At 39.8% G+C, this 24,411-nt stretch overlaps 1 protein-coding gene across 4 annotated transcripts in view; it reads right to left on the reverse strand.

The window, feature by feature from the left end:
* Positions 1–1,402: 1,402 nt before the first annotated feature.
* PTN (pleiotrophin) overlaps positions 1,403–24,411 on the reverse strand; it is a 75,961-nt gene continuing 52,952 nt past the window's right edge. For all 4 annotated transcript variants that reach the window (XM_051640827.1, XM_051640842.1, XM_051640832.1 and 1 more), the window contains 3 exons: positions 24,095–24,268; positions 23,050–23,211; positions 1,403–8,407 (listed from right to left, as the gene is read on the reverse strand). In XM_051640827.1, coding sequence (XP_051496787.1) covers positions 8,355–8,407; positions 23,050–23,211; positions 24,095–24,268 — 389 coding nt within the window. In that variant the 3' untranslated portion in view covers positions 1,403–8,354. The remainder of the gene's footprint in view (positions 8,408–23,049; positions 23,212–24,094; positions 24,269–24,411) is intronic.

Here is a 24,411-nt window from a genome sequence, read left to right on the forward strand (position 1 = left end):
GAGACAATCCTCTAGCAGCTCAGGCTTACTGATGAGATGAGATATCTCCCACAGAAGAACAAACATCTTAAACCACTCTCATTACTCAGTAACCTAAAAATGGAACTAACTGCTAAGTAACATATTAGTGGATAAGGAATTTGCTAGATGGTTGCATCCAGAGGGTAGTGGTTGATGGCTTGATGTCCAGATGGAAAAGGTGGCAAGTGGTGGCCCTCAGGGGTCCCATACTGGGACCAGCATTGTTTAGTATCTTAATTAATTATATTGACAGTGGCATTGAGAGGATCCTCAGCGAGTTTGCCAATGTCACCAAATTGGGTGGTACATCTGGCTTGATGGGGCTCTGAGCAATCTGTTCTAGTGTGAGATGTCCCTGCTTATTGCAGGGGGGTTGGACTAGGTGACCTTTAGAGGTCTCCTCCAACCCAAGACATTCTAGGATTCTATGATATTAAAAAGGATTTTTATTTTTTTTTAATTTTGTAATTAAACAATAGTGAGTACTTGGTCTCCTTTCCAATGATAGGATTTAGGTTGCTGACTCCATTAGTGGTTTGAAGAATGCACTGTCAGTTTTCATGCCTTATAATACTTCACTTTCTTCCAAACAATTTCAAAAGCCTGTATAAATCTCCTAGTCTTGTAAACAGTGTGAAACATCTCCCACTTTTGGCAGTGAGTGATGGAATGGTTTGTATGGAGTAATTAATTATTCTAACTTTTTAACTAATAGTTGAACCCTGAAAGAAAACCAGGAAAAGTATTTGGAAAATAAATCAGATTTTGAAAAAAAAAAAAAAAAAAAAAAGGATAAGGAAAGTACAAAAAGAAAGGAGACAAAGTAACATGCAATGAGCATTACCTGAATTTTTACATAATTCTATTTAGCTCATTAATGTAATTTAACTTCTTCGCACTACTCTTGAGGCTTAATCATCTCTCACCAAATACACCCACACTCATTAAAGCCACTGTTAAGGTAAAACAGCTGAGCTTGACAGGGCTGGGAATAAGATGGTCCCACTGCTTAGCTGATGGAGTAATTAAGAAAAAATGAAACAAAAGCCCTCATCTATAACCCATCATTGTGTCAATATTGTACAGGTTGAAATAAATGCATACTGCAACAAGCTGCTTTACAAGTGTCAGGACTTTGGGGCAGTCAGACTTCAGTATGCACAAATCAAAGAGCTGTGTTCTTCCAGAATAATTTTCAGGCAGGTTTCTTTCTATAGACGGAAACTTCTGAGTTTACAAAGAAAAGCATTTCTGTGACAAGCAACACTGTAACTGATGGGAAATTAGTACAATAAAGAAAGACCACTAAGAATACTTGGAATTGATTTAAGAATGTCCAGAAGTCCCCTACAGTTTTCACAACCAAATGAAAACACCACGCTTCTGTGTATTAGTTTATTTAATTCTTTATCGCCACTAAGAGCAAGTAAATTATGTTGATACAATTGGTAAACATATACATTCACTAGAGCCTCCCACAATCCCACAGAGCTAAGGGAAACATTAAGGGATGTTACAGGATTAATGCTTTCATTCTACAATACGGATATATGGCTTTCATACAAGTTTAAAAAATCAAAAAGGTAACACAATGCTAGCTTACAAAATCAATATACAAACTGAAAAAAAAAAAAAAAAAAGGAAAAGAAATAGGAAAAAGAGAGTAACCCATAAGAAGATATTATATAGCACTGGTTTAATAGATATATACAGAATTAGAAACCCATTGAACATGATATTCAGGCTTTAACTTGTTATTTTGACTTTGATTCCTTCTTTCAGTTTAACACCCAAACTACAAGCATTAAGATATGTTTTACTTTGTTTTTTTCCATCTATTTTTTCCCCATTGTCCTCACTTTTTATTGGCAGAGAAAAAGCCCTTTTTTCTGCCTGGGTTCCTATATTCACACCTAACTGAAGCAGTTTGTCCAGTTCAAAGCTTTGAACAAAGCCCTTCCATGTACTTGGTATGACAGAAGAGAACATCACTCTGATACTAAGTCCTATGGGCCATTTCACTGGCATGCGTTTTGCATTTTCCTTGGACACAGCCATCCTTATACTGATATGCTGGCAAGTGGGAAGAAATCTAGCTCTGCATTCTATTTACTACTTTCGTATCCTTGTGTAAATAACAACACAGGACAAAAAGCTCTTTCACTTCTACTTCAGCTTGAAAACACAGCAGCACTACTTGTGAGACATGTTTTGAGTCATGGATCCACTTTTTTATAGAATTTTGCTTTCCCATATATGTATCTATGTATGTATGTATATTTAAAGAGCTGCTGTGTCTGATGCTGACATCCTCATTAGGTGCTTTCTAGCTCCAGCTGCAGCAGTACTAGCCTGCCTCTGCTTCAGGTCACCTCAGAAACCACAACACACTCTGGACTATCAGAGCCACTTCCTTCAGCTATAAAAATCTAGATGACTACATCATTATAATATGGGAAGTGTAATAAATGACCTAATGAGAAAAGTTAAATAAGGTCTTGTGGCCAGGTAGATTAGGGCAAGGGAATTCAAACAGTGTCATTAATCGAATGAAAATGGGTAAGACAGCCCTGCAGAGGCTATTCATTTTCCTAGCTTTACATCACAGAATCCAGGGCTGAAGCTTCTGTCCAGTCTTTAACTTTGAAAGACCTTCTGAAATGGGAATGTTTGGGAGCCTCTTTTTTATCTCATCAGTAAATTCATACATTCATACACTGGACACATGACTTAATTTTTTTTAAAGAAAGGAGGAAGAACTGTAGGCACAGTTTTTTCATAGGCAACTCACTCAAAGCCAGGCAATCTAAAGGCTATGAGATACCTACTGAGTTTTTTAGTCAGCTGGGACCCCAAGACACTCCACATTTAAACAGTGAACTGCAGAAAGGTTAAAAGGATTGCACAGCCCCACCAGTGAGATAATGTTAGTTGAATATAGTTGAATTCCCATGTTTTCCTTGTCATATCTCATTGCTGCTCAGATCAGAGTGATGAGGCCACAAGGCAGACTGCAGTTTTTAAGAGTAGCAGAAAAGGAACATTAGGAAAGTTACTTCAGCATCATTTAGTTCTGGTCCAAAAGCACACAAAGTTTTCTGCTGCTATGAGCCAGACTACCTTAACTTTGTCCAAATGCAAATACTCGTGGGGCCAAAGAAATTCTCTCCATGTTCTACTTTACTTAGGCAAGTCTTCCACTGTCCTGGAAGCTCTATGCACCATGTCTCTTCCCTCTAATTTTATCGTAAAGGAGGACTTTGAGGGAAAGGATGCAGCTTATTGCCACTGTTTATCTAGCTAAGGATTTTTTTTGTTTGAGGACAGTCTTTCATTATTGTCTCTACTTTTTGACCAAATGTGATGCATTACTGTCCCCTAGGAAGCCTCACTCAAATTGACCTATGATAAAGGTTTTATCAGCAAGACACCCTCCCACATTCTCATATTTCCTTGTTCATTGTCGTCTTTTTATTAACAAGTTGCTATTGTGTCTTTTAATCTTAAAAGGACACAATGAGAGATACCTGATGGTAGGGGCTTGCTGGGGCTGTTTTGCAACAAGTCAGCAAGAAATGGAAAATACAACCTCAAGCACGAGGAAGGATGAACAATATACGCAGAAGTCTGGCTGCACAGAACGGACAGAAAAGCTACAAATACTATCAAAATTAGGGATGAATGGGGAAAGGTAGAGAACAGGTACAATCTGTCCCCACAAAGGAGAGAACACAGTCAGAAGCTGACAGAAGACTAGAGAGTCTAGAGAGCTGTCCTAGAGAGTTTTAAAAAAATGAATATGAAATACCTACCTCTGTTGACACACTGCTTTCTCTTCCTATAAGAATTTGGGAGATGTGAAACACTATTACGTCATGTCAAAATGGTGTATTTCACCAATATTTTACTTGAGAAATGCGTCTGGTTTACATTGCTAATGTTATTACAGTTCCTAGACTGAGGAAAAGTCAGGTTGGCTTTTATCTCACCCTCATAACTGACATTGAAGTAAGGTAATTCTGATAAAAGTCATCATATGATAAGGGAATCCACTAAAAAACTGGAATGCTATACAATGTTTGTCTTCAAACGCTCCCTGCTAGCAGCGTGGTTCATTTCAGGGGTTTTATAGGCTTGTTCCCATAAACAGTCTCCATAGTATTCACTTCCCTGTATTTCATCTTAATGCTCCATTGTTTTACTTGAATTGTTCATTGCCACATGCCAAGTGGTGAAGGATATACTCCTAAGAAATTAATTATATTTTCTCCTGTCAACATCATCATGACTTGCACTTCTAAACCAGAAAAGAAAGATTTACTAATGTCTCCCTTTGATACTGCCTCCTGTTGGACATGTTGTTTTGAGGTTGGAGTGGGACTTGACTCCTCTGTACTTCTAGTGACATTCTACATTTGATTAGTTTTCATTAAGGCACAAATCAAGCAAAGCATAAAACCAAATGTGCCAGCCAGTAATCCTGCCGTCCCTAATCAAGAAGCATGCAAAAGAAGTTTGTAAAAAATGCTGCAGACTTAGTATCTGTATTTTCTTGACAAAGTCTCCAACACTGTCTGTTGATATGTTTTATAATGATTATACTTCAATTTCTCTTAATTTTTCTCCTTCAAAAGACATTACAGTCCAGAATGTCATTATGAATTAGATGAGAATTAGTAAGTTACAACTTAGTATCTACCTGCATGTAGAAGTGTTTTCTATTCCTGGAGCCTTTTTGCTGCACTTAATAGTCTGTTAAGTATGTCAGGCTGATCAGCAATGATTCTCTTTCAATATGGGCACTTCTGTCAGAAGACATGTCAAAGTCAGAAAATGCCCCAATGCTCAAATATTGTTTTGAATCAAGATATACAGTCCTAATTGCTTAGAAACATGGCTCAGCCTACTTAGAGAAAGGGAGCAATATCCAAATTCCCCTAAGTTTAAACTTTCCAGAATCCAGAGTCTGGATGCAGATTCATCTTTAGCTGATACTCAACAACTCACCTCTCTCTCTTCTAGGAGAGCTGAGTACTCAGAAAAAGGCTGTCATTTGGGAGATTTCTAGCTTCTCCCTGTACCATATTGTAGCAGTAGCAAATAAAGATGACAGCCACTTCTCAAGAGGGACATTGATGAAATAAGTGTCAATCGGTTAAACTAGCTAATCAAGATACCTATACTAAGTCATTTTCCATTGTAATAGGATAGCACCAAGAGAGCAATATACATATTTCATCTGAAGTAGCTGTCCCCACAGCACTGTCATACAAGTTTGCCCTCCCAAAGGAGGGGGGGGTAAAAGAGTCGAAAAGCAAATAAGGAGGAATTTCAGAATGACTCAAGTGAAAACTGAACATGATGGAAATGATGGGATGGAAAGAGGTTTTGTTCTGATACTTGCCTCTTGCTTACTTTATAATATCACTGGTGAAGCAACTGCTTCTGTTAGGTACCAAGTACAGCCTTTCAGAGCTGACCTGACTAATCTGTTCTATTCAGCCTCCCTCTGTGTTCTGCCACAAATTACTTCTATCATATTCATAGCCAGAGTTTCCACAGAATGTTTTCTGCTGTTTTCTTGGAATTTTTCTTAATTTTATATAAACTATGAAAGATACAGCTCCAATTACTGTCAACAACAAGATGCCAATGCAGATAAAAAAGATGTGGCTAAGTAGTACAGAGGAAATGTTCTCCTACTTCACGCTCAGTGCTGTGAGGACTGTTGTGTTTTCTTCTGGTCCTGACATGGTATTTTTTTGTTTGTTTCTTTGTTTTTTCATAAACTCCTTCCATGAAGGCCCTACACCACCACCACAATAATGGGACCTTGACTGGCCTCTTTCAAAAAATATTAGGAATGTTCCTTTAACAAGCCAGATGGGCAGTTAATCATAAGGGCCAGAAGCTGTCAGAGGAAACACAGAGGAATTTATTTTCTTCTTAACTCACAGAGGTGGAAATCAGAAGTCACATCTAAGGTTTGTTAAAGGACAGTCAAACTGGTGGTCTCAGCATCATTCCCAACTCTTGCCAGCTCCCTAGGAAACATGGACTAGATTAACCAGTATAAGACAATGGTGCAACAGTGTTTACACTCAAAGCTGAACTACTTTAAGTGAACTGATGCAGCATTTAGACAGACATACCTTTGGTGAGTGAAAAAGCTTATTTCTGTCTTTGCTTTCAATCAGACCTACCAATGCATTAGTTTAAGCCGAGGCACAAGCACTGGTAGATCTGATTAGACCATAAACAAACAAAATAGCACCCAGCACCACCCAAATATGAGCCTTTATGATATATTTTGGATTTGGTCATTGCATGTCCACCACATTGGGGACTTTTTAACTATACCACTGGCTCAGGTATGTGTAACAGCGTAGTCAAAGTAACAAGGACAACAATACAGAGAGCAAAACACACCTGAGGAGTCTGGGAACTATTTGTGTGGCTAATTGATCTTAGCTATGTGCAGCCTTGGCTAGCTGGCTTCAAAAGTGTTTGGGAATGTCTAGAGAAGGACTAGCCTCACTGTGAGTTCAGATTAGCTGTACCCTCCATGTGAGAAAAAAGAGGGTGAGCTCTGCATTTAGGTGGGTTTTTTTTATTTTATTTTTTTTTTCATAGAAAAAGGGAGTGATAAGTTAGTCTGGAAAAAGACTCTCTGCTTGTATACAAGCTAATCCCAAGAAAGCAATGCAATTTATTCAGATGAGCACAGTCTGCTGCAGCTTCGCTGGAGTCAGTGGGTATCTGCAGAATGAGGGAAACTATTCCTCCTGATTAGCAGGCAAGCCTGCCACCTACACAAACCATAAGGCTCATTTCTTGCTATTGAATTTTAAGATTTAGAATTTAAAAGCAATTGTTTTGAAAGAAATTTGGGCACTGACATCCCTTCTGTTTCCTCTAAAAAATCTGGTCAGCTGGTTGTTTAGTTTGATTGACAACCCTTCACCTGGGAACAGACCAGCCCTTTGTCAGAACTTTTTTGTATTTTGTGACTTTTCTCAGGACTTACCATTCATTTAAAATTGGTAAAATTGAACCAGCTGAAAAACATTTGATTATGTTTTTTTCTTTCTTTTCCCTGCAGACCATTAAAAAAAAAAAAAAATCACAGAACTATTTCTATTTTGACTGTGCTGTTCCAAAGGTCTTTTTGCTCATAAAAAAAATGGAAGAAAGCAAAAGGTAGTGGTTTTATATTTCCCTTCTGCTTTACTAACAGAGAACCAAAAATTAATTTCACTCCTTTTTGGTTTAAGTCCCACAAATTGCCCCTTTTTTGGTCAAAAATATGTACTATCTCAGGCATTTTCCAAACAGATTTCTTCCATTACTTCCCAGCAGATGTACTATTTTTCAACCAGCCAACATTAAAATCAACAGGAAGATTCCCACTGATACAAAAGGGACTTGGGTCAGGCATAATCACAACAATTTAAATTAGATTTTTGTGAAAAGGATATTCTCCCTTCTGGCAAAATAAACAAATAAAAGAAAGCATTTTTCAGCTTTTCTAGGTAAAACAGAGGTCACTGCTATCCACAAGTGTTGATATGCTAAAAAAATTGAAAGTTTTGCTATTGTTCCACTTAGAAAAAGCACTGCTAGAAAATCGTGAAAAATTTGGACCCTTCTCTATCCGACTGTTGAAAGATTTGAGAATTTTTACTGCCAACATACAAAACTTGGCCAAGGATAGGAGTGCTACTGTTTTATACCCAGAGATGGTGGCATTTTGGAATGAACATTCACCACAACATCTAAAAAATTCTATGTCAGTCAATACCCCCCAAAATGCTCCCATTCTTTCCTAAAACAAAAACTTCTGTTGTCCAGATGTATAAGAACTTAAGAATCAAGTCTGTGTTTTTTCATATGTAAGGTCCCAATCTTATATATAATTGCACCCAGCTAGACTCCTGTGTTCACACAGGACACCACTGGCTTCAGCGAATCTCCAAGCAGGCTTGGGTTCTGCTTGCATGGAGTAATTACCAGATTGAGACCTATGGCAAGACTTTAGAAATAAAAATTAAAATTAAAAAACCCTCTACATTGTTCAATATACAATAGGCATAATTTTCTAAATGAGTTTGGAGTCCTTTATTATAGGCCTCTAAAAATGGTTGTTAGGGTTATACATTAAAAATACTAAAGTAATAAAAAAAATGTGTTTTTTTTTTCTGTGTTTCCTTGTTTCCTGCTATGGTACCATTAAGCTATAAATAATTTTAGGATAAAATGCCTAGGTATAAATGAAACTGTTAACTGATCGTGTTTGCCGTTGTCCATTTCTCACATTGCCCAAGTTGGCTCCATTAATCCAGCATTTTCTCTTGTTTCTTGCCTTCCTTTTTCTTCTTCTTGGATTCTGTCAAGATAACAACCATAAAAAAATCAGTGTCTAGCAGTCACTGGAATAAATTGTATTCCATAACCCTGAAAGTGCCCCTTGTTTTCTCTATGCAGGTAAGTATTAATTTTCTTTCCTCATTCTGAACAAGGAAATGGAAAACAGGACAAAAAGAAGAAAGAAAAAAAAAAAAAAAAAAGGAACAGTCGAGGTGCTAGAGGAGATGGAATGGAGAGTCCAGGTCCTGTTCAGAACTCTGCCTATCTGAGCAGCTGACCCTTTTTGGCATGCTAATCATTGTCTCAGGAACTTGCTTCAAAAATAAGAAAACAGCAGGCAGCTCCTGAAGAAACCAGGTCATGGCTCAGTGGAGAGCTGGAAGAAAGCTTTGCACACACTACCCACACACATACCCTCCCTTGCTTCCTTTCTGTTTCATTGTTAGTCTTTGGCTTTCCCTGAATATCAGAGCCATTCCAGAGCATGGTGAGAAAGCTCATTTGTTTCTTCAGTCCCTCCATTGCCAACTCTTCCCCCTTTGTCTGGGACAAACACCTACATACGCTTGAGAGGCAAGAGGAGTTTGGCCTGGAGACTGTCCAGCCAGCTGGTACCAACAGGACAGGGAGGGGACTAGAGAGCATCTGTTTCTCTGATTAATTTGGGGTAAATAAGGGAACAATGTGAAGGTGCAAGTTAAAGTTTCTACATTATACTACCATCTGTGGTAACTTCCACTGTGCTATAGGGCAGTGTGGTGTTCTACAGCTAGAGGAAATTCAGAGGGGCCTAAAAATTGAGTATGAATTACAGGGAATAGGTAGTATTGTATCACATGTCACCTTGTAATGGGGAAAATAACAGCTCTCACTGGGAATGTGAATAAATCCTTTTGGATACTGCCACAAAACACAGGCACTATAAGGAGACAGAAACTGAGTTTCTGTGAAGCATCCTTCCTGGAACCAAAAGAGCAAGCAGGTAGATCGATGTTTGCCTTCACCCAGATTTAACTTTCCTCCTTTGTTTCTTCCTTCTCAAAAAACACCACCACCACACCCCCTGAAAAAAAAACAAACCCTAACAAAAACAAAACATACACACAGCACAACAAAACAAAACAACACAAACAGTCCAAAACCAAACAAATCAACAAAACTATCTCAGGTTAAATAACAAATATCACCGTGAATGAGAGGGTAAGCACTTGGCCCTTATGGTGGTATTCTACTTTGTGAATATAATTTTTTTGCACTCTGACCAGTTTGGGTAACATACACCAACAATTATTAGCTCTGGCAAAAAGCAGCTTACTTGCATTAAAGCCAAAGGAGCCATTCTGACATCTTTCAGCTATGGACAGGGCAAGGGTACCTCCAGAAGTAGGCAGACAGACTTAGGTTATCACATTTCTCTGATGGGTGTTTCCTGTTTTTTAGTGTTTCAAACCAACATTTTTTCTTCATCATTTTCAACAAGACAAAAATTGTTTCCAAGAATCCTTCAGTCAAAGCAAAATAAAACAGCTATTTTGCATTTAGTCTCTTTCCCTTAAAAACTTTGCTTAACATTTAAAGAGATAATGACTTAAAATAAGAAGTTATTTTTTACATCTGAAGATGTGAAAATTAACTATTATTTTTCCCTCTGCCTTTTTATGCGTGACAGTGTTTGTGTGTGCGTGGGTGTGTGTATGGATGCCCCACAGTCTGGAGCCATTCACAGAACTTGGCACTATTTTACAACCTGTCAATCCAAAATTTCATTTTTCAAGATTTGCTTCCAGCTAAAGCATTGTTTTTTCCCCTACAAACTTTTATCTCTCTTCTCCTATCCTCTTGTACTACATCCCCCACTTCCTCTAGTTTCCCTTTGTATCACTGACTCTCCTGGATTCTGTACCGATTTCACTCTCTCTTCCACTCTCTTTCCCCTTGATACCTCTTTCTCTGAAAGGAACAGCAGCATTTTATCAATCAGACTGGCACTTGAATCTGTAAAATCTATTCAGACCCAGCACAAGCAGAAAGGCACTGCAGAGTTCAACTGAATGTTCTAAAAGCAAAGGAGACATGTCAATGTAGGCAGACCACTAAAAGCACTCTACTGAAGAGTATGTTCAATTCACGGTACAGGTGAAGTTACTTACAACCAGGAGAAGGTTTTTGGTCTGGAGTTATGTGATCGCATTAGGTCTCTGTCCTTAAAGACTTGAGGTACCAGACAATCCACTGTTTATTCAATTGCACTTGGACCCTGTGGGTCTGTCCCTGCTCCTGTTAGCAAAAGCTCACATCTCACTGTTGTCTGCTTTGTGATAATCTGCACATCACCCAAACTGCCAGACTCGTTTACCTACAAAGACAAATGATTTTGCTTCGTTCCTCAGCAGAATAAAAACCTCATGTGTGGAACATAATTCCTCTCACATTAAACATACTTACACCAAAACATCTTAATCTTTCAGACAGGTAAGCTGTTCTGATGCAAAACACATTTGCTCAGTGAAATGACATGCCCCCCTAGAGTTGCGGCAATATAAAAACCTGCTCAAATATTTCCCAGTCCTTAGGCTCTTTTAAAAATCCTGTCACAGACACCACTATCCAGGTACTGACCCATGAAAACATTGCTGTTCATAGTCTCATGCAGAAGTCTGTTCACAGCTACGCTCCACCTGCTTTGATTATGGTCAGGCTACTGGCTACAGTATATCTATGGCTAACTAACTAAGCATAAAGTTGCTTTAAGATGTTCTGTGTTAATGTTTTCTTATTGCTCAGAGCTACTCCTTGCATCTGCATCGTTAAAGCTTTCATTGTCCTCATCTCTATTCATCCTACCCTAATACTTCAACTTTTCTGGCATGCTCTCCAGTCAACTCACACAGTTACACTAGGATCCATGTCACCCTGATTGCTTGGCCTGCCATCACTGCCCTTCCCAGGGTAGCCAGGCTTGACTGAAAGGGTCAGAACTGACATCAGTGCTCTGAATGCCTGAGTAGTTGAGAGTACAATGACACCTGAAAGCTCAGTAGTGCCATGTCCCATCTCCAGCTGTAGGCACGTACTAGTTAAGTGAGGGAAAGATCCCCTAGACACCACTGTCAAGAAGAATCACATTCAGACTCCTATTCCATACATTAAAATAATCAAAATTCAATTCATCTTAGCACAAACTGGATGAAACACCTTCAGTTCAGCCATTTCCCATCAGATCTCTTCCTGTGGTCCCAGCCTGCCATCAGAAATTATAACTTGTCAAGTAGTGTCCACTGAAATACCCTTTACAGTAATGGGAAAGCCACTTTGCTGCTCTCCACACCTCACTGGTACTACAAAGAAGCTTGATCTTGGCAATGCTCACCACTGAGCCAGAAGGAAGCAAGAAAAGCAACACGATGAACAGGGACTGCCCTGAGCAGAACACTGCCATCTGCAAGCACTTTGGGTCAACAGCAGCTTCCTTCACCTCATCTACCTGATTAATACAACATTTGCAAAGGCAGAGCCAGGAATCTGTGCATCAGCTGTGCACTGGCTACAGGGAATGTGTTTGCTGCAGACAAGTGCTACCAATAACACCAAGAGCCACTCTGATGAGATGACCTGACAAGATGAAATCTAGGTTGACATCAGCCCACACAGAATTTTAATCTGAATCTGCTAAGCACACCATTTGTTTTAAAGCTGTGGTTCAGCTTTTTCAGTGCTAAGCCAGAAGCAACTTTATGAGCTACCCTTAGTGGAGTTCAGGATCCCAAGAGGAAGGAGCAAATCAAAAAGCAGGAGGAGAACCCTGGATTTAAGGAGAGAAAACTTTGGCCAGTTCAGGGACCTGCTCAGAAGGGCTAAGTGCCCTACAGTGTCCTACAGGACACATCAGGCCACAAACTGGATCATCTCAATATAAAACTTTATGAAGAGTATGTAAATACCTTTGATACTTACAGTTAAACACATTAAATACACTAAATGCCTTATCAAAGGTATTTCTCCTGTGGATACCAAAAGCAGGGACAGCACTGAGGTGGGAGCAGGTGCTATGGCTCGCTGTCTCTCAACACTTGAGGCAAGCAGGCTGTGCAGAAAAGGGAACAGACAAAGGTAGCTGTTAACCCACTGCTCCGAGTGCACAGTGTGTGTTAGTGCCCCAGCTACACTCTCCTACCTCTGGAGCTGCTCAGCACACAGCCACACTGAGGAAAGTAGCAGCAGGAGTTACATCTTTTCCACTCCAGACCAGGTTTCCTTCACCTGAAGGTAATACTTAGTTTTATCATCCCTGTGCATCCTTGCAGCAAAACAAACTTACCAGAAGAGTAAGCTACATATGCTTCAGAATTACTGAGGGTGACAAAACAGTCCTCAATTTTTGTGTCTTTTTGACAGCGTGCCCTTTCCTCCTTCCCTCTGACCCTACAGTGAGAGGCTGCCTTGCTCAGGTGGAGGCCAGAGTCCTGAACTAGGGCACACGCAAAGAGCAAATTCAGGATACCTGGCAGTTCCTGCAGAGTGCAGCAACCAAACAGAGCCATCCTGCTCCCCCCTGGAACCCAGAGGACTTCCAGCACAATAAAAGCAACCACGAAGTGTTGTACAACTATCCCTGCAACAACAAACTGTGTCGATGAACACACACTGGATTTTCTCATCATCCATCATCTGAATAGCCCTATGAATACCTGTATGCCTAAGAATTATTACAGATTAAAAGGTGTGTGGTCATGAATTAGCACTGGACCCAATTTGGTGGATTACAAAAAAATCTAGTGAGGATCTTACTGAGTAAACAAATTAATTTGATAAGCAGAACTTTCTCTATGCAATTTGAAATGGCAGCAGCCCTCTTCAAATAGCTGTCTTTATTCTGCAGCCTCATTCTTACTATGCAAGCAGCAAAGCAAAGTAATTTTGTCAAACAGAAGCCACATATCATTTGCAGGCATTCTTAATGTATAAGGCACAAAAGGGAGGTAATTACCTTTTAAGGGAAGCCAAGCTTTGTAAGCCAAGATTTGCAGGTATTTATTTTCATTTGTTGAGAAGAAGACAACAATTCACTCATGGCACTGCTGAATTCCTATACATAAAATCAAGTAGTGTCCCAAGAAGCATATTAATCTTTTGAACAATCAAATGCTGTGCTGATGGAAGGTTGGAGTGAAGAATTTCAGTACCAGGTGTTCAGGACACAGTTTTCCCAGGAATTAGCACTCAGTCCAATTGAGTACAGAGTAAGTCAGGTTTTTAAAGGGCTCTTTAACTCTCAGTGGGGTAGATTTTCCAAAGCATCTGGTTGCTATGGTGGTGCAGGGCAACGGTGCTATCAGGCTAATTGTGAATTTTGGGGATGATATAGAATCATAGAATCATTAAGGTTGGACGGGACCTCAAAGATCATCAAGTTCCAACCCCCCTGCCATGAGCAGGGAACTCTACCACTAGACTAGGTTGCACAAAACCTCATCCAACCTGGCCTTAAACACCTCCAGGGATGGGGCATCAACAACCTCCCTTGGCAACCCATTCCAGTTCCTCACCACCCTTATAACGAAGAATTTCTTCCTAATATCTAACCTAAATCTCCCCTTTCTCAGTTTAAAACCATTACCCCTTGCCCTAACACTATATTCTCTGATGAAAAGCCCCTCCCCATCTTTCCTGCAGGCCCCTTTCAAGTACTGGAAGGCCACTCTAAGGTCTCGCAGGAGCCTTCTCTTCTCCAGGCTGAACAGCCCCAACTCTCTCAGCCTGTCTTCATAGCAGAGGTGCTCCAGGCCTTTGATCATCTTGGTGGCCCTTCTCTGGACTCTCTCCAATGGGCCTATATCTTTCTTGTGCTGAGGGCACCAGAACTGTACACAGCACTCCAGGTGGGGTCTGACCAGAGCAGAGTAGAGGGGCAGAATCCCCTCCCTGGCCCTGCTGGCCACACTTCTTTTGATGCAGCCCAGGATGCAGTTGGTGCAAGCGCACACTGGCAGTTGATGTTGAGCTTCTCATCAACTACCACCCCCAAATCCTTTTCCTCAGGACTGCTCTCTAGTCATTCTCCCCCCAGCCCGTATTTCTGCCTGGGGTTGTGCCGACCCAGGTGCAGGACCCTGCACTTGGCCTTGTTGAACTTCATGAGGTTGGCACTGGGCCACCTCTTCAGCCTGTCAAGGTCCCTCTGGATGGCATCCCTTCCCTCTAGGGTGTCAACCACACCACACAGCTTGGTATCACCAGCAAACTTGCTGAGGATACACTCAGTATGCCAACCCACATGTAAGACAGTAGTCTTAACTTTCACAAAGTCAAGGATTTTATCCCTTGGTGAAAAAATCTCACACTAAAGAGCTTCAGCCTGCTCTCTAGGAACAGTAACTGTACTATCTTGTGATTTCCATGGCTGTAGAAAGAAATCTCTTGATTTCTGAAATACTCTTTAAATATTTCTTCTGCTTCTAGAGAAAGAGAACCTTTCATGGTCATCTAATTAATTTTTCTCCTATTTTCCTGCCTTATATAAAGCATTTATGTATTCTAAATGAGTTTAAGAAAGAAAAACTATATTACAATAACAATTTTGTTTGAAACTTAATTATTCTTGAAAGCCTCTGAGCAACACACAGTTCTACTGGATGAAAAAAAAAAAAGCAATACTCCACTAGGTAAGCAGCAGTAGAAGGCAACTCTCCAATGACTCAGTGACCTTGATGTGACTCTATTTCATTAATATATTAAAATTTATTATATACCCTATACATTAGCTCTGTGCTGTTGAATGACTTTCTCTAGTTGTCTATAAGTGTTTCTCAATGTCTCCACTTTACCAGTTACTCCTCTCCAGCAGGTTTTGTTCTACTTCTCACTTTGCTACATTTCCATTTTGGATAGACTTGGATTTATTCCCAGTTGAACATAAAGTGGACCCTATTCAAACCTAAAGGGTGGAGCTGCAGAGTATAAATGAAGAAGGCACATTGCAATGTGTTAACACACAATTCTCTTTGCTCTTCTGTTTGCTGATTCATCTCATCTGCTTCTGGTACATTTGTACAGCCTGTTTCTGCAGGCTATGGACTTACTGTTCTTTGTCATGTTCTACGCTCAGCACAAGAGGAATCCAGTCCCAGCTGGCTCTTCAGCCCTCTGTCTATGCTGTACACAAGATCTCTCTTAATGCTAGCGAGACACATGCAGCCACAGACTGATATATTCAGAGTTCACTCTCTGCATTCACATGTCTGCAGGAGACTGCTGAAAACAAAATCTATTAAATATCCATTTGGAGTTCTGCATTTTACCTGTGTCCACAGAGAAGCAAAAAGATCACACGTTGAGGCACTTTATACATCAAACTGAGATCAGAAAATAACTATTTAGAAGAAAGTTATTTGTGATTTACCGTGAATAGAGACCTCATTTTATTTAGGTAATTTTTTTTGAAAAAACAGGCATACACATTTCTCAGTTGTACTTTCTGCATCTGCCGTAGACGGGATCTGCACTCAGGGCAAAGGACATGGGCTTTGATTTGATCCATGCTCCACACTATGAAAATTTGCCTGTAAAACTTTCGCCGTAAGCACAGAGAGAAGAACAGATAGAGAGATGGTGACATGGCAAATGAGATGGAGGAGTAAAGAAGGGGAAAAAAAGCTTGAAAGGAAAGGAAATGAAGAAGCGGAAAAGGACAAAAAGAAAGGAACAGAGCTTTCTCTTTCACTGCTGGGAACAGTCATGAGTGTAAACATTTGCTGATGACATATCTTTTATCACAGCAAGTCCCTCAGCTTCAGGCATTTTCATTGCTCAAGGGCACTGACTAATGCCAAGGAGGCTGGACTACTCTTGCAAGCCAGGAAAATAAGACAACGAGCATGTAACAAAATTGGCACAGACAAGGCTATTTAAACTTTCATCCACAAAAGCCTGTGTTAAACTCTAAAAGAAACTACTTCAGGCACAAAAAGGTTAAACAAGAACATTTGTCACATCCAGTTTTTTATCTTTTGGGGCAGCACCGAAGAAAAAAAAAAAAAAAAAAAAAAAAGGATCTGAAAATAAGCCAGGGGGTGAGAAAAAATGGAGGTGTGTGCTCCGCGTGAAAATTCCCAACCTTTTATTTTCAAAAACATCTGTAAAAGCTGCAGAACAACTAAACATTGAAAAATAATCCTTTAAAAAAAATATTTCTCTTCCTGCCTGTCCTACAAGCATGTCCTGCTCCCTGGAATCAGGGCTGTGTCAATTGGATTGATACTATGTTATGATCTGCCAATGCATTAAAATTATTTATCCACACAGTGTAATTTTTCAAAGATACAATAGCAGTCACAAGGGAGACTACACTGTAACCATCATTGTGTTTATTTTTCTTACGTGGCATCCTCTGGTTCTCACTCAAATTGAGAAATACCTTATTTCCTTGTGTTATGGCAACAGGAACCAAATCACTTACATGTGTCTCAGAGCCTAAAGTTTCCAAACTAGCAAGGGGCACAGAGAAACATAACCAAGCATTTAGTACCTAGTCTCAGCCCTTTGGACCACTGTTTCTTCCTTGGTTTTCACATTTCTTAGCTCCATGAGGCATAAATTATTCATGGCAAAACTGTCTCTCACAATGTTTATACAGTGCTTAGCACAATGGCACCCTTCTTCATCTGAGGCTTCTGGGCACTCATGCAATACAAATAATCATGATGATAGCAACAATAATAACACCCAACTATGCTGTTCCCACTGGGCATCCACTGCCAGTGTCTGCCCTGCAGAGCTCAGATCACTGCATTTCACTGCAGGCTTCTGCTCAGTGCTAGAGACCATTCTTGAATAAACCTGCCTTATCCTTTAAAGCAAAAGGAAAACCTCCCAGTTTTGCCTTTCAGGTTTTTGGTTAACTATCACAGCTGTTTCCTAACATGAGAAAATCCCTCATTTTTAGATCTAATTAGTTTGAGCAGATCTCATGAAATACTAATTGTTACACTAGCTGCATGCCTGCACAACTAATGAGTTACATTAAAGATGGGGAATTCCAAAACCTACAGAGGAAGATTCAACACAACTATGATGCAAAAATAGGAGACACTAGCATCTTTCAAAGAAACAAACAAACAAAAAAATCACAGCCTTAACAAGTAATTTCTTCTCCCCCTGTATCCTCCTCTCCAGCTACTCTTCAGAAGCAAACATTTCTTTGCTGCACAAAGGCAAAGCCGAAGAAGGACACCCTGGAAAAACAGATTGCTTAACATGCAAAATGTTGGTGGTCCTTTTCATCAGTGCAGCATGAAGTCTGAGCAATGAACAGCTGCTCCTCACAACAAAGTAAGCATGGGGATATATACCTGCTCAGTAACAAAAGTCCAGCTGAATATTTTGACACCAAGCTCCCTAAGAAGACACAAGGTGAATCAGTTTCAAACACTGTCTTATGTTCACTGAGATTACTAATGTCAATGTTAAAGACTACAGTTCAGACACTCACCTTGAAGTAAATCATTGTAATTACAGACTATGAAAAAGGGGAGCAGCAACTACTAGTCAGAGCATGGACCCAAGAGTAAACAGCTCCTAACTGAGTGACTGAACCTGCCACTGATACAGTGTCAACCTGGAAAATCTTTTAACCTTTCAGACTTTGAATTATTACTTTTCTTTCTTTAACTTTTATTTTCTCAGCTCCAAGGAGTGATAAGAGGATTAGCTAATTGCTACCTGTAGAGATTGCTAGATAAACAAAACAATGTAGTGCAGATTATTTGTATTGCACTAACTCTTTAAGTCCTTCAAATGATATGGAATTAAAAAAAAAAAAAACAACAAACAAACACACAGAGTGTAGTCTTTCCTCCACTGCAGTAGCATGCACACCGTGCCAAATACAGGGAACTGCACTGACACCTTTTTAGACTCTCAAATGCCACACCTGATCTGTGTAATAAGAGATTACAGACACTAAAAAATCAGGGAAGTCTTGCCTTCACGTGAAAAACCTTTCCAAAGCTGCACGTTGGTGGATGTGATCTTTGGATGCCACTCCAGTTATCAAAGATAACAGTAGTATAAGCAGTGTTAGTGTTTGCCAACCTTAGTTGGAATAGTTTTCCTTTGTGGCAAGGACTGAGCTGAGCCATGATAAAGTAACCATGGTTCAGATATACCGTAAATTGGTAAAAAGTCAGGAAGGGACATTTATTAAAAAGAACTAAATACAGCCAGGTGAAACAGTTATAAGAAATGAACATAAATTTAAAAAATGAAGGGTACTTTGCAGAAAAGCAGACTGCTTATTCTATTTAATTGCATCTTAATCAGAAGAATAAATAGCTAAAAGTACAAGAATTATGAGGAAAGAGAAAGAATTAGAGTGATGGAAAGAGTGAAAACAGAAATAAAGTTTTTAAGGCAATTCAGCTCAATAAAAATAAATTCCTCCTCTCTCAGCAGTTAAAGCAAAATGTTTCCTGAATCCTGACAATACCCCATTCTTTTACTTTCTGGTTGGCTGGAACCTGAACAACCATCAGTCAAGTTTTGGTGGCCGTGAAATAAGCCAGATGGAGTATGTCGGAAGTGTTTTCTGCTCTTCAGTGCAAGCTGGCCATTAGAGCAGCCACTCAACAGAAGTGCTTGAGTCTTTCACATCTGTCAAGATAGTTTAGGGAGACCTTGAACATCCCCAGCCTTGCAGACACTGATTAGAATATGCAATTGTGTGTGCTAGAAGAGAGGTGTCTGCCTCTGCTGGGATTTTGTGATTTAAATTATCCTTTCATCCTTTCCAGTCTTTGTTACAGGATTTCTCATTACCTCATTTGTGTACTAAATACACAAACCATGGTGTCTGGGATATCACAGTCACATTGCTTACTGCCTCTCTGTCCAGATACCCAATATTCAAGAACAAGCAATAGTTTTAATCCTGTGTTGGCTACACTTTAGCACAGCAGCCCAGGACCAAGCTATTGTCTTCCAATCTGACAACACCTCAGCAAGGCTAAAGAGAAAAGAGCTCATCAGAATTCCAGATACAATTCAAATTCCTGATTCATCATCTGCTCTACCCATTAAATCATCCTTTCTGTTAAGCACAACTCAAACTCCTGTGAAACAGCAGTCATCTTGAAATAGTTAGGCAGGAGAGACAAAGAATTCATCCTACCAGTAAAGTTGCGGCATGTTCATGAGGTGGAAAGGTGGATATACAAGAGGAGAGCAGCAGTTACAGGTAACAGCAATTTATTTGTATTTTTCTAAAAGAACAGGGAAACTTCTGACAGCAAGCCACACTAAGGAAACGCGTCAAGTGAAAACTGATACACCATACTTCATTGGGCAAGCTTAGATTAAATAATCTGCTTTACTCACACAACTTCTTAGGCCCCTAACTGAGCACATTAATTAACTTATTTAAAAAACTGTAAGAGTTGGGGAGAATTGTGAAGGTCTAAGATGAAGACATTTACTGCACATGCAAGCAGTGATCAAAAGAAAAACCTATTTAGGATATTTATTGAGTGTAGTGAACAATAAAGGAAGCGTTACAATTATATTTTGGTTTTCAACACAAATCTGTAGAGGACATGCTTGGAATAATGTGTACAGTCCAGTCTCTTTATCTCAAAAATTATTTTGCAATAATAGAATTAATTTAGGTAAGTCCAGTAGAGAATATTCTTATAATGGGTAAGTTGTGATCCAACAAAACACGTAAATCAGAGGTTTTAGCTTTAAAAGATGGCAAGTGACAAAAAGTAACAGAAGATTTGTAAGACTACAATTGATTGGAGAAGCTACATAGGGGATTTTACTCATCCTGTTCACAAGATGAAATCAAAAGGAAAAGTGATGTAATGGAGAGGTTAAAAACATGACCTAATGGAAGAAAAATTGCAGAGCACAGGAAAGGAGGTTAGTCAGGAAATTAATTAAAACAACCCTTTTTCTGAATATACTGGTATTTTTCAGTGCAATATTCTCAGTCAGTGCACATCTGCCTTTGGGTGTCCCACCCTATAGCTGTCAGAGATGAATTCAGTGATGCATCTTGAAACATGCATGAGTCAGAAAGGTAAGTGCTTAGTGGTAGAAAAGATTCCTGTAATCAATAAGCCCTTTACTTATTATTCTGCTGCCAGAGCTCCCAAATGCCAGAGTGCCACTGCCCTGCTACTCCAGGCAATCATGGTAGGAACAAATGGCTCTTAATCAGCATTTACAGGTCTAGCTGCATATCAGTACAGAACTTTTACAACATTGTGCCTCAGAAAAAAAAAAAATTGCTGCTTCCAAATTATGTATCATATGCTTTTTCTCTTGTAGTCTTGAGTCATTGAAGAAAAGCTATGGGTGAAAAGGGAAGGTAATTATGTACCTGTAGTCCATTCCAAGTACCTAGACAATATCTAGATCTTACTTCTCATCTCCAAATAATTAAATTGTGTCCTATTCTAACTACAGATGCAATGTGGTTTAATTTTTTCCTTTATCTAGATGTGGGTGGGGACTTCCCTCCAACCTGTAATTTCCTTCACCTCAGGAAGAAAACAGAAATACTCTAATTCCAGCTAACATGTCAGCACTTAATTTTTTTTTTAAACTCAGAAATAAAGTTCAGTAGGGCAGAACATTTCACACAGTATTAATCTGCTTGTCCTAATTTCTTACTCAACTTCCTCCTACTGCTGCCAACATACTGTCCAGTGTAGCTCCTACGTAGTTATACCCACAGATCTGCAATATGGAGTTATCATCTTTAGCACAGGGCCCAGGCAGGCTTCAAGTGTGTGACTTCCATGCGTGCTGCTCCTACTAATGCCAACAGCAGATGAACAAGCAGGTGGCATGCAGGAAGATGCTGTGAGATTTCTAACACAAATCAGAAGAGAGGAATTTCTGCCCACAGTTATTATGGTCACAAACCTACATTTGTACCTATTTCTCCCTTTGCATCCCTTCAAATCAAATTAAGTCAGGTTTCCTAATTAAATCAAGCCACATAACTATGTTGGCTGCAGTCAGTCCCAATTTGAGTTTCATCCTCAGCATATCTATTCATATCTAGAATAAGTTAAACTCCAATCCAGTAGTTTCACAAGCTCTGCCTTTAAAACTATGACTTGAAAATGACCCTGTACCATCCAACAGCATTGCTCACACAAAACAATGGTGCAGCAATGCTCTGCTTGGTCTCCCTCTACTCTTTTCTGACAGCTGTTGATACGATATATGGACCCAGCAGGAGCAGAATAAGACAGAGGGCTACTAGTGGCTAGAGCAGCAGAAGTCTTCTAGAAATACAGTAGGAAGCTCCATTCGATAAACTGAATGCCACTTAGGAAAGTTTCTCACACACACCCTCCCCCCTCAAAAAAAAAATTCCTTCCCTCCAGCCTAATAAACAATAAAATCACGCAGCTCAAAGCCCTTCCTGTATTCCCACCCAGTCACTTCCAACCCCAAATGAAGAAGTTTATTGCTGCCAACTCAACCAAGTCAGCTGGTCTCTCAAAATCTAGTTGTATCCTTTCTGCTTCACAGTTTGTAATTACCTACACAGGTTCTAGACTCAGTGCTTATCTGTGAAATTCATGGATGTGGTGTAAGGAAGAACAGTTACAGCTGTACTACCTGCAAAGCAAATGAATGAATGCACGCATGCACGCAGACACACACACACACAAAGCATCTGCAACCTCATCAGACATGTCTCTGGTTGCACATACAGAGCAGGCCACCTGCAGGTGCTCCTCTGATCAGTGGTGTACCACCACCCACAATTTAAAAATTGTTGGTCTAAGTTGCACCTGTCACTCCTAATCACATTTATTTTTATAATTATCCAAGTAATCAGAGCTTGGAACGTGTTAAACCTACCTGGTTTTAAGCAAACAATTGCCAGGACAGTATAGCTTGTACAATTCACTTAAAACACGTAACTGCTGTACCTCAAATGAGATCTCACAGTTTTAGCTCCCACTATAAATCATCCTACGCGCATAACACCTGCTACTCCAACAAAAGAGTATATTAAAAGGCTTGTTTGTCTAAGGAACACCTGCAAACACAAACACAGGTCATATGCCTTTCTGTGTACTAGAAATTACACTGTCACTCATATTTAAGTAAGATATACATTCCCTTCTATCTTTGCATAAAGGATATACAACCCCAGGGGCACAGAGCATCCACATATCCTCTTCAGTTTGCAGTGAGTAGAATATCCCTTCAATATTACCTGTCCCAAAGGAAAGCAGCCCTTTTTTTTCAAATAGTCATTATTCAATACCAAACAAAAGCGATATAAAAGGTATCTTTATCAAGATATAGTTGATCTGTTCCCATCAACAGGTGGGTTATGAAGAGCATCTGTACCCTGGAGGTCTCGTGAGCATCACCCAACTAGTAGCAGTATAGGTAGTCTAAAGTTAGAACTGAAGCTCCAATCTTCATCTCACCTCTTGTGTGTGAGACTGCCTTGACTACACAACTCAGGAATGTTGTCTGCCGACAGCTGGGAGATCGGAGCAGTACAGAACTGAAGGAAGGCCATGCAAGTACAACCTCCTGTGCTACTGAGATTCCACTGAAGCACACAGGGCAACACAAATCCAGTGTTTTAAATGAACTGGTGTCCAGCTTTCAACAAATGGAATTTACCTTGAGGTTTGGGTTTGGTAAGCTTCCCACAGGGCTTTGAGATTGTGACAGTCTTCTGGCAGTCAGCATTATGAAGGGCTCTCTTTAGGTTCCCAGTTCGAGTCTTCAAGGCAGTATTCAAGTCACATTCTCCCCAGGCCTGGAACTGGTATTTGCACTCTGCTGCAATGAGTAAATAAATGGCAATATTTAAACCAGGATGATTGAGTGAGAAAACAAAAATGTTATGAGTCTACTAGGATATCATGGACAGCCATTGCTTGTAGAAAAAAGGATCATGCAACTGAAGAAAGAAAACCCAAGAAAAACTTAAAGATGATTTGCAGTGATAATTGCAGCCTCTGCCCCCCCAAATATATAACAATGGAACCCTCTTGCTTTTGCATGGATATTATATTATTGTCATATAAAGAAAAATATTTTCAACTGTGAAGATACCTATTTAAAAAAAAAAAAAAAAAAAAAGAAACAACAGCAGTGGGAAATACCATTCACATTCTATAAGTTTGTTCCTCCATTTGTTTGATGTCAAAGGTTACCAAATAAGATGGAATAGTTTAAAGAACTACGTGTAACTATAAATTTGTCAGGTCTGATTGCCTTGGTAAGGTCCCAATTACATCAAAGCCATACAAGCTGTTTACTAGGAAAAAGCCAAGTTTGCAAGAGTAATCAGATCTGACTGCTGGACAGACATCTTGTCCAGGACAGATCTGATGTATCTTTCTGAACTGTTACAGATGAACCTTCTGAGCTGAGTAATATAGATGAAATACACTGGTCTTCATTCACTCCTTTCAGTGCTCACACTGGTAGCCACTCATGCTTCATGCTGCAAATCATGAAGGTCTGCACATCACAAGGTCACATAAAGCCTGTAGTAGCCACCACTGAGATTCACAGCTGTGAGTGAACACATGACACTTATATTGATGTCTTAAATAGGGTTGTACACCTCAGGAGAGCAGATTTCAGCATGCTGTTGGAAGACGGAATTTACAATAAATAAAAACCAAAGAAAATCCTTTGAGAGAGTGATGCTTACCTCCAAATTGCTTCTTCCAGTTGCAGGGAATCTTACACTTCTGAGTCTTGGTGGTTTGTTTGCATTCAGCTCCAGTGCGAGTGCCCTCACGCGTCCCCAGGCCACAGTCACCACTGGTGGGCACACAGACGCTCCACTGCCATTCCCCACAGTCAGACTTCTTCGCCTTTTTCTCTGGATGAGGACAAGGAACAAAACCCAAGCAAGAGAAGCAGTCAGTACCCAGAGCCCATGGAGAAGGTCCCTAAATGTCACTAAATAGTCATAGCACCTGAAAGGGTGAATAATGAAGGCATTAGTAAAACAATTGCTTCAAA

This window comes from Apus apus, chromosome 1 (genome assembly GCF_020740795.1).
Source record: "Apus apus isolate bApuApu2 chromosome 1, bApuApu2.pri.cur, whole genome shotgun sequence".
In the NCBI taxonomy this organism is placed as follows: domain Eukaryota; kingdom Metazoa; phylum Chordata; class Aves; order Apodiformes; family Apodidae; genus Apus; species Apus apus.